Source organism: Urocampus carinirostris, chromosome 14 (genome assembly GCF_059441175.1).
Source record: "Urocampus carinirostris isolate Australia breed hairy pipefish chromosome 14, RoL_Ucar_1.0, whole genome shotgun sequence".
NCBI classification, from domain to species: Eukaryota; Metazoa; Chordata; class Actinopteri; order Syngnathiformes; family Syngnathidae; genus Urocampus; species Urocampus carinirostris.
This window is the reverse complement of record NC_142362.1, coordinates 13,696,126-13,711,391: the sequence shown is the minus strand read 5'-3', so window position 1 is coordinate 13,711,391 and position 15,266 is coordinate 13,696,126. Positions and strand designations below refer to the sequence as shown.

The following is a 15,266-nucleotide window of genomic DNA, read 5'->3' as shown; positions in this document are numbered from 1 at the left end:
ACTGTAGCACGCGTCCCACATGAGGCCTGTCAGGCTTTTTCATCTGGCCCACCAAACGAAAATTGTCAATATATATAATAGTAAATATGGTGCTACTGATTAAAATATTTTGGGGGTGCCAACTTTTTTCCTATTGTCGCTTTGTGTCTACTATAAAATAGCACTTCAGATACAATAATATTAAAAAGTACTACAAAATTGCCACAAAACTGAATATCTAATGTAGTGCTCAAAAACGGAATTATTGTATTATTTTGCTTTATTTAAAAAGAAAGATATATAGCAGGACTAAAACGAAATACTAATACTATAATACAAAAATACTTCTAAAGAAATTTTACAACAAAAATACTACAAAAGTACAACTACAGTAATATTGGAAAAACTAACAAAATACTACTGAAGCACTACTAAGGAAATACTACTGTAGTAATACTATAATATAAAAACACTACAACAGAAATATTACTAAAGTACAACTACAGTAATTACAAAAACACTAAAGAAATGCTATAAAAATAAAACTACATTAATATAACAAACATACTAAAATGCTGCATAAATGCTACTATGGACACACAACAAAAGTACTACTATGGAAATACTACTAAACTTGCCGAGATATTACAAGGAAAATACTACAAAAAACAACTACGTTATTATTACAAAAATACAAAAGAAATGCTACAAAAAATACCAATGTGAGAATCTATCTATCCATCTATCTACCCTGGTCATATCCCTCGAGAGGGGTGAGCGACAGCAAGACAAACACATACACAAAAACAAAGAAAATAAAAAAAGGGAAAAAGTAGCAAAAAAAAATCGCACACAAATTGTTTTGGACCATGGCCAACCCAAATGCACCTCGGCACCCAAGTTGGTCATGCTTTCGTCCCTCCAGATGAAACGGGACACAAGAAAGCTGCCATGTCACTCTGGTCATGGTGACACAACACACTTCTGTTCAACAGCAGGGCCTGACAGCTTTCACTGGTTTACCCCTGCTGCATCATACGGGTGCCCTGTCCATCCCTTAGAACACGTCCAAACATCTTACTATCCTTTCACAACATGAAAGGATTGTTTTAACATGAAAAAAGTAAAAACATAAATTATTATTATTATATTTCCAAGTAAAGTGTTATTGTTCCACATGCGAGGTTATTTTGCCCATTTTTAATACATATATATTTTATTTTACAAATCCCCTAGTATATAAAATAGTATATCAATATTTTTTATTTTTAGCTCAACAACAATAATTACCTAAAATTAGCACAATTATTTGGTCTCCGACCCAATTTTTAAAATACATATTTTTTTTCCATTTTATTTAAAAAATACTTGATGAATCAATTATGTTAAACCAATATTATTACCATTAGTGTTTGTATTATCATTGGGTTATTCTCTTTTTGGTCTTGTTTTTACTAGAAAAACAATTTAGAATCCCCTAAAATTAAAAAAACAAAAGCAATGCTGAAAGAAGCAAAATCATCTGCCACTGATGGATACCAATAGACCCCATATTTTGTTTTGGTCTATGAATATTAAACTCCGGAACGGCAATAACAATTTTTGAAGCGTTACTTAATTTAAAACTATATCAGCACACCATTTGACTTTTAACCACTTGTCTGTTTGTCAGCTTAACGAGAGCGGCTACTGCACTGGCCACGAGCCCGACTCCATGGAGTTCAGTTCTGTAGGGGGCTGGGTGGCAACCAGAGCTTCAGGCATGAAAAAGAACATCTACGGCAACATCGAAGATCTGGTGCGTCCTCATTTCTTCATCAGATGAACTTAATTTACTAAGATTGTTTCCGGTGGAGGATGTAGGTGGTCCACGTGAAGATGGTGACACCACGTGGGGTGATTGAGAAGAGCTGTCAGGGTCCCCGCATGTCTACAGGACCGGACGTTCACCACTTCATTATGGGATCTGAAGGTATGTTCGTGGTTTATCTTTTTTCTTTGCCTGGTACCGTCATAGCAGTTTGCAGCTGTGTTTGGTCACATCTGAGTTAAAAGCGGCAACATGCAGTTTATAATCAGGCGCCCTTGCCTTGAACTGATTGTCCTTGACCAAGCTTGCTGATTGTGGTAGAATTATTTACATTATACCGCCTGTACTAGATAAAAAACTGACTCTGGCGTTAACAAAACCTTCCACTCTGCTCTGCTTTGCCCCTTAAGTAGAATAAAAATACATTTTACTAAACCTGTTCAATACCATGCACATAACATGCTATTTATAATGCATTTTGAAGCAACCTTTCTGTCTGAAAAAACCCCATCAAACAACACCTTATAATCGAGTCTTGTAGTGTTTTATTTGTGCCACAAGATGGCAGCAAAGAATGGCTTTTATCTAAACTGTGGTACTCAACCTGTGGTTGCAGACAGCTCACTGTCCCATTTTGCATGTGTTCAAATGGATTAAATCATGTAATTGTTTTGGTTTCTATTTTTCATTTAGATTTTAATCATTTAAAATGCAGCAGTTTCTGTACATTTAATAATTACTAATTTTTCTCTTACATGAGACGGAATGAAATTTTTAGCTATTCCGTGTCGCTGACATCTGGATTAAAGGAACTGCTTCAACTTGCTTTAACATAGGTCCTTGGCACCAATACCATTCCAAATTTTATTTAGAGTAATTCAGCTGCATCAGTGACTGCACGCAAGGACCTCCTCTTTGTCACCTCCTTTGTTTTCCTATCATAAGCCATTGGGGGAGGAGCCTGGGGGTCTTGAATAAATTGGCTGCCTGCTTGCCTCCGGGGAGCTGCCTGTGTCTCGTATTGTCACTTTAGAGACTTCATTAAAGCTCTAACAGGATGAGTGTGCTCTTTTAATAAGAGAATAAGCGTGTTATCCACTTCTGAGCCTATTGAATGTGATCAGAGTCAACAATCTTAAAGGTTTACCAGTAAAATTGGAATGAATCCACAAGATCTACTTACGTGTGCTACTTTGTGGACAATGCACTCCTTTTATCTGCAACAGTTGCCACCAGCAACCAAACATCTATCCAGACATGTATCTCTCAAGGCAGAAAACGCACAGATTTTCACTTGAGCATTATTATTTTTCTCCAAAGTGCTGTAATTTGTTTCATTTCAACTGTATAAACTGAAAAATGGACACCATTTTAAAACCTAAAAACATTTTAACTTTTTCCCTGCTTAAGACATTATTGTCATCAACTCACCCACTGCTATTGACTGTTATAGACATTGATGGCAGTGAATGAGTCGACATTCCAAGCAAGTATTTATTCCATTTAAACCGCCATGATTTATTTTTAAGTGTAATTTTTACGTCACTTTCACTATGTAAAAAAAAAAAATCCCTTTTTAAATAGTCAAAACTATATTCACTTATTGTATTTGATGGCTACATAAGTTATTTGGATAGACTCACCCAATCCAATTGAGTGCTATAGATGTTGAATGCAATGAATGAGTTGACATTGCAAACTGATATTAAATGTATAACAACAGGATTTGTTTTTCAAGTGCTATAATTTTTCTGTAGTTTTTCCTGTGTATATTTTTTTGAATTCTTTATAATGTAATACATGTGTAATATTTATAACTATATTGGCATTAACTCACTCAATATAATTGACTGCTATGGAAGTTAATGGCAGGGAATGAGTTAATATTGCAAAATAATAATTATTCAATTTAAAACAAATCGGCTCATGAGTATTAAAAATACTTCAAAAAAGTTTTGTTCACACTCCTTTACCAATCTTGTTGTACTCCAGGAGTCACCAACTTAAGGGGGGTGCGGACACCGGTTTGCCTCCTAAGAACATCTGAGTAGATATGATATTTCAAGACTATTTAATTTCCAACTGAAATAAGGAATATATTACATTGTCAGTGTCTTTGGATACATGATGAATTACTCCAAAGTCCTTTCAAAATAAGCCTGTAATTTATATATGTACGTAAATCACCAAATGGCCTCATACCAGCAAGGCAGATGTTTTAGTTGTAGAGTGAGCCTGTATTAGTCGTGGCTTCTTATAAAAACATAATAATAATAATATAATAACATAAGCTGTCATTTTAGAAATTTGGGTCAAACTGGTAGCCCTTCCTGTTAATCATTAACAAATAGTCAAGTCAAGTCAAGTCATTTTTATTTGTATAGCCCTAAATCACGAAGAGTCTCAAAGGGCTTCACAGATTGTTACACTATATTACACAAACTATTTTCAACCGACAAGAGGAGTAGGTTATTCGTATGCAATGGAGTAGAAGTGAGTTTTAAGTTTAGATTTAAACATTTCCACTGAGGTTGCAGATCGAATCTCAGGGGGAAGAGCATTCCACAGCACCGGTGCCCGGATGGAGAACGCTCTCGAACCAGCCGAAGACTTCTTTGCTCTCGGGATCATCAGAAGACCAGCACTCTCAGATCGTAGGCTTCGGACCGGGACATAGTGGCAGATCAGATCTGAAAGATAAGAGGGAGCAAGTCCATGTATGATTTTGTACAATACTAAGAGAACTTTGAAGTCACATCTTTGGCTAACTGGGAGCCAATGCAGGTTAGCCATAATCGGTGTTATGTGATCGTACTTTTTTGTCCTAGTTAAAAGCCTCGCTGCGGCATTTTGTACTAGCTGAAGAGACTTGATTCTGGACTTCGAGAGACCGGAGAGTAGTGCATTGCAGTAATCGAGACGGGAGGTAACAAATGCATGAATTATTGTTTCCGCATCAGACTGAGACAGTATTGAACGGATTTTAGCAATGTTGCGAAGATGGAAGAAGGCAGTTCTAGTAATTTGCTTTACATGCATCTCAAAGGATAGATCAGGGTCAAATATGACACCTAGCTCGCAGCTTCAAAAACGTTTGACTCCTGCTCTACCGTGTCCACAAGCTCACAAAGACATCATCTTGAAGGCATACTTGACCTTAAAATGCAGTTGCTCATGTTGTAAAGGCACCAAAAGATCCAACGTGGTTTAGTGCAGCAAAATCATTTTTTTTCAGCACATACCAGCACGTTTCCAGCTTCTTTTCTCGTTCAGTCCCTAATGAAGAGTTTTTTTGGGTCAAAAGGTGGGTCAGAGGTTTAGCTGTATCTGTATAAGAGCTGTGAGAGTCTTGCTTTATTTCCTCACGCTCCTTGCTGATAAATCTTAGTCTCCCCCCTCCATGCCCTTGTAGAAAGCCAGATCCCCTTTGGTGAAATGTGAGACCAGGGTCAACACCAGGACCCCTAGGACATTTACCAGAACTCCAAGGAGTACTAAATTCATATAATCAGCCTAAACTTTTTCCCCTTACTTTAATATTCTCTAATTTTTCACAGGGATCCTGGGTGTGGTCACAGAGGTGACGATGAAGATTCGACCCATGCCTGAATATCAAAAGTACGGCTCGGTGGTGTTCCCCAACTTTGAAAAGGGGGTTGCCTGTCTTCGAGAAGTTGCCAAACAGGTACTGATTAAAAAAAATTGGACCCAATTGGCTAGATCATATTAAATCATTTGGAAGCCTGTCTAACAGAGCTTCTCTGGGTGGGAAAATAATTTAAAACGAGACAAAAATAAGCTTTAATACTAGATTTGGAAAAATGTACCCCTGAGTGGAAAAAATACTTACACGTTGACTTTTATTTCACCAAATGGTTGCTCAAAATTAAACCACATGGACAGGGTTCCTCGCGGATCCTTAAATTCTTCAAAGGTAAAAAAATATATAATAAAAAAAAAGCCTTGATTGGCCCTAAAATGTCTTGAATCTAAATTTCAAAACTCTTTAAAAATTTTCCTGTTGACTATATTTGTGTATTATTTTTATTGTAACAACATGCAGCCAGGTCATCCTGGAGGGGGGATTACCTCATTTGCGGTCCCTTCTCAAGATTTCTTCATTTTCCTCATGTTGAGGTTTTTGAGTGTTTCCTTGCCCTCATGTAGGTTTTAGATCAGGGGATGGTGTAATAATAGTCTGTAGTTTGCAATAATCTGTGGTCTGTGCAGCCCTTTGAGACTTCTTGTTTTTAAGGGCTATACAAATAAACATGACCTAAAATGTGATCACATTATTAAGATTTATAGCTGTTTGAACTAAATGTCACCAAATCTTTTTATCAATTGGCTTTTTGATAATTCACCAAATTAACTATGGTGGCAACATTGTGTGACCACAATAATGGATCTATAAAACCAGTGTTGTGGTTTCAGTCTCGCCTTTCTTAGGTATGTATACCCACAATACACATTCAATTGTGTTTCTTTGTCGACTTGGTCTTGAATTTGATTTCAAATGGCATTAGAAAAAGTCTTTAACTCTTAAATTAAACTTGCCTTAACCTGTACAAACCCTGATGGAGGGGTAGATGTATACAGTAATCTACTTTTAAAAAAAAATCCATCTGGAGTTTTCATTTTATTATCAACTAGGGACATATTATTGAATAATTTCAATATTCATTCAGGTCAGAGCAATAAATTACATTTTAAATTTTGCAAAACTGTCAAAAAAAGTGTACATTTTGTCAGGTTGAATGAGAGTTAAATTATGATGACAATTGTACTAGTCATAGAATATGAAGAGTATTTTTAGTGCATTTTACAACTCGTTTAATGGTAAGCTACCAGGTTGATATTTAGGTGGATACAAAAGCCTCTTACTTTTTAAAATCGGTCTGAACTAGTGATAATTTTTGCAAAATTTGCACTTTTGGTTCTCAGGTACTTTTTATAACCAAATTTTCTTCTGTTAGAGGTGTGCTCCTGCATCTATTCGGCTAATGGATAACGAGCAGTTTAAATTCGGTAAGTTTTTACCCTAACCCCTTCTTATGCATGCAACTATAGAAAAAAGATTTTTGGAGTTTCAGGCCACATTGGGTAAAAACAATTGGCAGAGTGGGCGGAGCCAGAAAGAAAAAAAAAGGTTGATTGATTTGAGTTTTGTATCTGCAAATAAAATCTCAGATACCTTGCATGCATGTATTAGGAAAAAGATTAAATATTTTTCTTGTATGTATTTATGAATAAATATTCTTACGTACTTTTACTGTGTGTGTGTGTGTGTGTGTGTGTGTGTGTGTGTGTGTGTACAGATAGATATATATAGATAGATAGATGAGTATTTCATTTTATATTTTTTACCACTGACCATTTCATCGGAATTGAAGCAAATCAATATATGATGTTCCTTTTCAAGCACTCATTTTGATTAAAAAGCTTCATAAGATATTTTACTTTTGCATGACATTTGATAGATACATTCAATTAATACATAGTGAACATTATTAGCAAAAAAAATACATATTATATTAAAAAAAAGAATAGTTCTACCGGGGACAAGAGTGGCACCTAAATAACATTTGTATATTTCTTTTATATTTTTTGCACATTTTGTTTAGCAGGCCATATTAAAAAGCCTGTCAGGCTGTAAGTGCCCGGCAGGCCACAGTTTGCCCACTCCTGCTTTATGGGTTTTCAGATTCAAATCTAAAATCTTTTTATCTTAGCCCATCAATGAATAGCAGTGGTTGTATTTTTGTTTCACCTGAAGCCAAGATCCAGCCAGATGAAAAATGTCTCGCGGGCTCAGTAAAGTAGTCATTCCATTGAAGTTTTATGACACTCAAAGTCTGGCCAATGCATCTGGCATCACCGGAGATCTGAGTTTAACTTCCCCCAACCTCCGGGGATCTCATTATCTCGCCTAGATCTCCGCTTTCTCACCAAGTACGAGCTTCTGAGCATTAAGAAAGCTTGATGAAGCGGCCAGGTTTTCATGCTAATAACCAAAACTGGCTATCAATGTGATACGTTCTCTGGCTTATTAGCGGCTTCTTTCACGCTTTTGCTCACATCGTGTACAACCCATAAATGCCTTCTCAGTCTACACATGGAATTTAGTTGTTCCCGTATTTGCGTCGAAGATGAAAAATGGGAAGGTTGTCATGATGGCAGGGCTTTTACGTGCAAAAGGGAGGAGTTTAGAACAAAGGCTGGTGGAGTCAAATCCGACATGGCGAGGGTGTGACGTGTTATTAATTAAACAACGTGAAGGTGCTGACAGAGGTAAGGACACGTAGTCAAACCTCACCGCGGTCAAAATTAGGCCATGAAGAGACTCATGAGCATGAGGGAGGAGAAATAAATGACCTGGTAAGTCTCTGTGACATCACACATGACTTGATTGATAGGCCCAGCTCCCTCGTTTTGCTTTCCTGCAAGCGCTTTTTGTGAGTCTGATCAAGAATGAATAAAAAAAAAAAATGCGCGTAAGAAAGACAGACATTGCCATGTCAACTCCGGTTCCCTTCAGAAAGTTTTTGATTTATGAGCCCCGTCGTCAGCACCCACCAGCCTGTTGTGAAGTTATTTAAATGTCACCGTTTATTTTTTGGTTTGTAAGATGATGACAAACGTTTGAAACTAAATCTTGGTGTATGACCTTTAACCGATGTTGCCCGCAGGTCACGCCCTCAAGCCTCAAGTGTCATCGCTTTTCACTTCCTTCCTGGACGGACTCAAGAAATTGTACATCACCAAGGTAAGGCAGCGAAGCCGGCGGGGCCGATCGGAGGCGCCCTGGAAGTGTTTGTCGTGAAAAGTGAACCTTGGTCTCGTAAATTCTCAGTTCAAAGGCTTCGACCAGAACCGCCTGTGCGTGGCCACCCTGCTGTTCGAGGGGGACCGGGAGAAGGTCCTGCAGCACGAGAAGCAAGTTTATGACATTGCTGCAAAGTTTGGGTCAGTACTTTAATCTGGGCAAGGACAGCCTGGTGGCACCATACTGCAAAAAAAAAAAATCCATATATGTTTAGTTGTTCAATAATTTACTATATTTCTTGTCTTTTTTTAGTGAATTAGTATAAACCAAATTTATAATATTGTTTATTATTATTCCTCTATCACTGCAAAGTTATTATTGTCTTATTTTACTAAAGTTAAAAATATAGTAAAATATGATGAATATATTACCCAAAATTGAGCAAAAGGATCTGAAAAAGCAGTTTTCAGAGACTTTTTTTCAGTTTTTTATACAAACCAAATTTATAATGTTCTTGTTACTGCAATTTCAACATTACATTCTTTTCAGAAAGTCTGTTCGATTTAATGATATTGATTTTTATTTTACAAAAATATTTTTAATAAGAAAAGTATTTTATAATTGTTCAAACAATATACTTAAAGTAAATTGTAAATTAAGAAATATTGTCGGATATTTCATCATTTTGAGTTATTTTTGTGACTAAATTCTTTAAATGTAAATGTTTGTGCAACAACAAAAAAGTGATTAAAATAATACAAATACTATAGAAAATACTGAAAATGAGCGAAATTATCCGAAAAATATACAATTTGAAACATAATTGTCTTCATTTACTATTTATTTTGTAAGGTGTTTTTGTAAAAAAACATTATTGGAGTGGAAATTCTGGTACGAATAAAAAATTGGATTGAAATAATAACAATAATATAAATAAAAATGCAAAATTCTAAAAAAAAATAAGCCAAATTAAATAATCTGATATAAAACATATCGTAATTGTTCCTAATTTACGATTTATATTTCTAACCAAACAATCATTCAAATGTGAATATTTGTTCAAATAATTAAAATAAATGTGATTTAGTCTCATCTCATCAGCTGCACCGCTTATCCTCAGTAGGGTCGCGGGGGTGCTGGAGCCCGTCCCAGCAATCATCGGGCATTGGGCAGGGGACACCATGAACTGGTTGCCAGCCAGTCGCTGGGCACACGTGGACAGACAACTCACTCGCTCATTCACACCTAGGGACAATTCGGACCGGCCAATTCACCTGAAATGCATGTTTTTGGAATGTGGGAGGAAACCGGAGTGCCCGGAGGAAACCCAAGCAAGCACGGGGAGAACATACAAACTCCGCACAGTAAGGCCGGGAGCTGGATTTGAACCCACGCAGGAGGTTCCTACGACCTCAGAACTGTGCCGCAACCGCGCTAACCACTGTGCCGCCGTGCTGCCATGTGATTTAGTGATGATAATTAAAATAATAAAATTAAAATGCAGAATAACGAAAATAAGAAACTATATGATAATTTCAAATATGATTTAATTCATGTCATTTTTATTTGTATAGCCCTTAATCAGAGAGTCTCAAAGGGCTTCACAGGTCATTACACAGACTATTTTTTGCAGACTATTTTATGTATTTTGTGTTAATAATAATATTTTAATGTTTTTTTACAAGTGCATACAAAACATTTGATAAATAAAAATGCTAAACCCTGAAAATATGCAAAATTATCGGCTAGGGAAAAGAGAACATTTTACTTTTTTTTGTTTTTTTTTGTTTACCAATCTTAGAAAATGTTTTCCTCAATATTTTAACTTGATTTGTAGCACACCATTTTTCTAAATAAAAGACAAGTGTTTCACCCAGTTAAAGTTGACAGTAACAGCAAAAAGTCCAACATATACAGTACATTTCAAAACATGAATCCTCAAACAAATGTAAACACACACACACACACAGAAAGCCGTAACGCCAATAAAGGGATGACTATGTCATATAATAAATATGCAATAATACAAGAAAAGTCACGATTGCCGGCTTTTATGAAACTCCATCAAAACTGAAAGATTAAAACTCTAAATAAGACCCGACTACATCTTTCACTTCTGATTAATTGCTGACCAGCCTAGATAAAATTAAATGAAACTTTTGACGTTTTTCATTGTATGAGGAAGCGAATGAGAAAAGACTTCTCAAAAACATTCAACTCTATCACTTAAAGGAGATTACATCCTTTTTGTTGTTTTGCAACTTTTGTGATCTATTTTTAGTCCATTTACTCTCATGTGTCAAAAATGAACATCTTGGGATGTTCAATTCTCAAAAGAAATCACTCGCCGCGCTTAGCTTTAAGTAGAAGTAACGGGGGAAAAGGACGCTTCGGGCTTGTGGCTGGGACCAGTTGTTTGTCTTAGTTTGGTGTGATGGATCACCTGTGGATGTCCCCCTGCCAGGACCGCCTTTGTGGCTGCTGATCAATGAGCTCTTTTGGGGGAGGATGAAATCGGTTACGCTCACTGCGATGCTCCTCGCATCATTTGGGCCAATTGGAAACATTCGCTTACAGTTACCTCACAGTGCAAAGATTACATGTACTGTAGTCTCAAAGCCACAATAGTAGTTATACCTACACGAAAAAAATGTAAAAAAAAAACGCCGAATCTTCTTTTTAATTCACAGTCTTACGATATCAGTAATTACCATGTTTTCCGGCCTTTTAAACCAGTGCGCCTCTAAGTCCAGAAAATATGGTAAATAAAATTGATAATCTATTCTTACAATGAAATACGACTACTGGTACCCACTATAATATTTTATGAACAAATGTACTCTTTTTAGCGGTGAAACCAGATTTCACATTTGTTTTATGAAACAATGTTTTTCTAACGTTTCTTTTGTTGTAACCATCACTCTTACATGAATTTTATTTCCATGAAAAATGTATTTCATGTTATTTTTGAGGGGGCAGTTTATAATCCACTAATCTCATTACGGATAAAATGATTTCCAATTTCAAATTCTTACACAACTTCAGTGTTCGTTCCAAGTTTTAAGACTGATACCAATACTCTTTAGTTGTCATTAATATACCAAACACCAATACCAATTGTATATAACATTTCTTTCCATGCAAATACCCTGATCCCTTATCATTATATTGTTTTGTTAATTTCGTTGTCACAATATGTTAACCCATTTTGTAACAATGACAATAAAGGTATATTCTATTCTATTCTATTCTATTCTTATCAAATTGACTTCCGGATTGTAAAAGGCTGATAATGGTCACAGGTACCAATACCTTTAAAATAAGGCTTGTATCAGAACAGGTCCCTCGATCCATCTATTTTCTGACTTGGTTATTCTCACTAGGGTTGCGTGCATATTGGTACTTGTGCCCCTAAATATGTTGCCACTCACACACATTACACACAACAAGAAAAATTGCCAGAAAGCACTGTTTGTATTTATAAGTATATAGAGTCCAACCTAATTGATAGACAGAGTGGGAGAGAGAGAATATGGCTCAATAGTAAAATTATGAATATAGTTCTTTCTGTTTCTTTCATGATAAATGTATGTTTACAGATGTATATGTAATATATATATATATTTAAATTGAGATCTGGCCAATATAAGTAAAATCTCAATTATATCAAGTTGGACGACGACGATTTTATTAAATTCCAAAATATGATCCCAAACCAACACACATTGATCTTAAGAAAGTTTTTAAGACCCCCCAAAAACAACTAAGTTATTCATACAAGAATAGCTAACAAATACACTAGTTAGCAACTAATGTTAATTCATAACCTTAAGGTCACAATTTCACACATTTATCTAAAGAAAGATTGCCAATGTTTCAGAAAATAATGTAGAATTTTAATACGCTTTAATTTTAATGTAACATTAGCAAATTTAGCTATTGTTAACCAATGTCTTAATAATCAGCCCCAGCTTTGTCTAATTAAAATAAAACCTTAAATCCCCACCCTTTCGTTATTTCGCACATTTCCTTAAAGAAAGTTTTAAAAATATATATATATCCTTTGCATTCGGACAAAAATAGCTCATTTTAATCATCTTCCAATTGAACTTTGCATTAGCAAACTCAACTAGTGCAAACAAATACAGCAGTTAGCATCTAATGTAAAGTAATCAGCACTAAATGTGAGTTATTCAAATGAAAATTCTTAACTTTTTACTCTAGATTTGATGATATCACACTTATCTAATAAAGTAAAATAAAACAATTGTTTAGAAACGTGTTTTTGCAAGAATTACTGATTTAAATCGGCTTTAATTTGATGTTAGCATTAGCAAATTTAGCTCGCGCAAACAATTACACAAGTTAGCAACTAATGTTTATTAATCCCCACCACCTTTTGAGTCCTTTCTATTGAAATGTTCAAATTCTACCCTTGATTTCATGATTTCACACATTTTCAAATTTGTAAAATGGAAGAATCGATCAATGAATTGCCACACAATTTGTTTCAAATAGTTGACACTACCGCGGATCTATCGTTCACGATCATTGGCTTGTTATTGGCCAAGTGACCTTTGGATGAGCCGCAATCGCATCATAAGAAAGTTGGCAGATGCTCAGAGCGTCCTCAGCTTGATTGCATTATTTTCCAGTAAAAGAGCATCAAGTACCAGTGATGGATAATCAGCGGCGTCGCCAGGGATGATTCCCCGCCGCTGTCGGGAAACGCTCGCCAATCGATGAAACGATTTTCTAATGAGCTGGGCCTGATTAGTTTGTGCGCTGGATGAAAATGCGATTAAGCGCCTCAGGTGATGGATGTGCGGCTGACCCGCGGCCACACGCACGGCGCCGTGTCATTGATCGGCGTATTGTAGCATCGGCGGACTCGAGCACAGCTGCCGTGAGAGCGCGGCCGCACAAAGACACCACTGTTGAATATTAACCCTGTTATCTTTTTTTTTCTTTTTCAGAGGCCTGGCAGCCGGAGAAGACAATGGGCAGAGGGGCTACATGTTGACCTTTGTCATCGCTTACCTCCGGGTGGGTGACTGCTGTGGCTTTTTTCTTTTTTTTTGGGTAACTGGATGATGGGCAGCTAGGCATAACCTCTGACCAGAACACAAGGAGCTCTGTAGAATTTGACCTCCCGGACCTTGATTCGATATGGTCATTGCCTTCTTTTCTAAGGCTAAACCGGAATCTGATCCTATTTTATCATGCCTTCAAAGACTAAAAGAAGAAGCAAAGACGATAGATTGATGGATTTATTACCTTTATAGATCTGTTTTATTAATTTTGTTCTACTATATTTTCTAGTAAAATAAGAAAATACTAAAAAAGATCAGATATGGCAGGTATTTTAAGTATATTTAACTAATTTTCTAAAAACTAAGTACAAATAAACCCCCCCAAAAAAGAGGAATATTTTACCAAAATAAATACTAAAAAACTTGACCAAATTTATATTCAAAATTATTGGCCTTTAGAACAACAAAATTCACAGAAAAATAACGTTTTATTTGAAAAACATTCTCCACTTTTTAACTGATCTATATATTACGCCATTGGCCGAAAACTTATTATTTTTACTTTCTTTTGTGGACAGGACTTGGGGATGGACTACTATGTAATCGGCGAGTCCTTTGAGACCTCTGTGCCCTGGGACAGGTAAATATAAACTTGCAAACTATTTGCACCAAATGTTATCTTAGGTAGGTTTGCAGTGCTTGGTGATCAGAGTCGTGACCTCGTAGCTCGCATTTGTAGCATTTTCATTTGACTTGCTGGGTCTCGTAAAAAAATCTCTGCTGTGCTGTTAAAACGGCTTCCAGTTGCTTAACATTTTCACAGCGTTCATTTCCACTTAGCTTTTTGTACTCGGTATGTTTCTTCTGGAAATGCCTCTTGATATATTATTTGTAAACAGCCAATCTCTTGGCAAATTAGGCAGACGCAGTTGTTTCAGATTTTGGTGAAAAAATACTCTAATTTCCACATGTCCTGGAAGCGGCGGCCCTCAAAGTCAAGTCAAGTCACTATATTACAGACTATTTTTCAGAATATTACTATACATTCCCCTGCTCTGGAGCCGACGAGAAGAGTAGGTTATTCATATGCTACAGAGTAGAAGTGAGTTTTAAGCTTATTTCTTCTTTTTTTTTTTTAATTTTTTTATTTACAGTCGCCATGTCTGAAATAGGGTGGGCTGAAATTCCTACAGAAATCCAAGGGCAAGGTGGCCAAAAGGTTACTGCCATTATAATTTGTTGTGTTTTACAGATGTATTTGAAACTGTGGCCACATTTTAATAATTTTATTAGAGAGGCCTTGGGCCAGTAAAAATTTGATCACGGGCCACAAATGGCCCCCAGGGTGAACTTAGTACATGCCTGGTCTGTGCAATGCAAACCGTTTTAAGCCAATAAATGTTTTAATTGAAATATTAAGTAGCAAAATCATGACTTATCTTGAAGACCGTAGACAAGCTTCTTTTAGACTGAAGTAGTGATTACCTGCTTTTTTGTTATCTACTATATATATTTAAGTAACTAGTACATTTCCCTTACTGGAATTATAGCTGTTTGGCTAGTAGGTTGACCCACTCAGGTTGCAGGTTCAAATCCCACCTGAATTCAACAAACTTTGTCCCTGTCATCCTCGTCACCCCTCGTTGCGAGCAATGGCTCGCCTCATTAGATGTCCTCC

General features: G+C 36.2%; 1 protein-coding gene across 1 annotated transcript in view; it reads left to right on the top strand.

The window, feature by feature from the left end:
* The window catches only part of agps (alkylglycerone phosphate synthase), a 44,973-nt gene that overhangs the window by 12,525 nt on the left and 17,182 nt on the right, over positions 1–15,266 (top strand). Inside the window, exons 9-16 of the mRNA XM_088353016.1 lie at positions 1,652–1,777; positions 1,843–1,951; positions 5,347–5,474; positions 6,766–6,817; positions 8,479–8,555; positions 8,643–8,755; positions 13,532–13,601; positions 14,167–14,228. Of these exons, the coding sequence (XP_088209142.1) occupies positions 1,652–1,777; positions 1,843–1,951; positions 5,347–5,474; positions 6,766–6,817; positions 8,479–8,555; positions 8,643–8,755; positions 13,532–13,601; positions 14,167–14,228 (737 nt within the window). The remainder of the gene's footprint in view (positions 1–1,651; positions 1,778–1,842; positions 1,952–5,346; positions 5,475–6,765; positions 6,818–8,478; positions 8,556–8,642; positions 8,756–13,531; positions 13,602–14,166; positions 14,229–15,266) is intronic.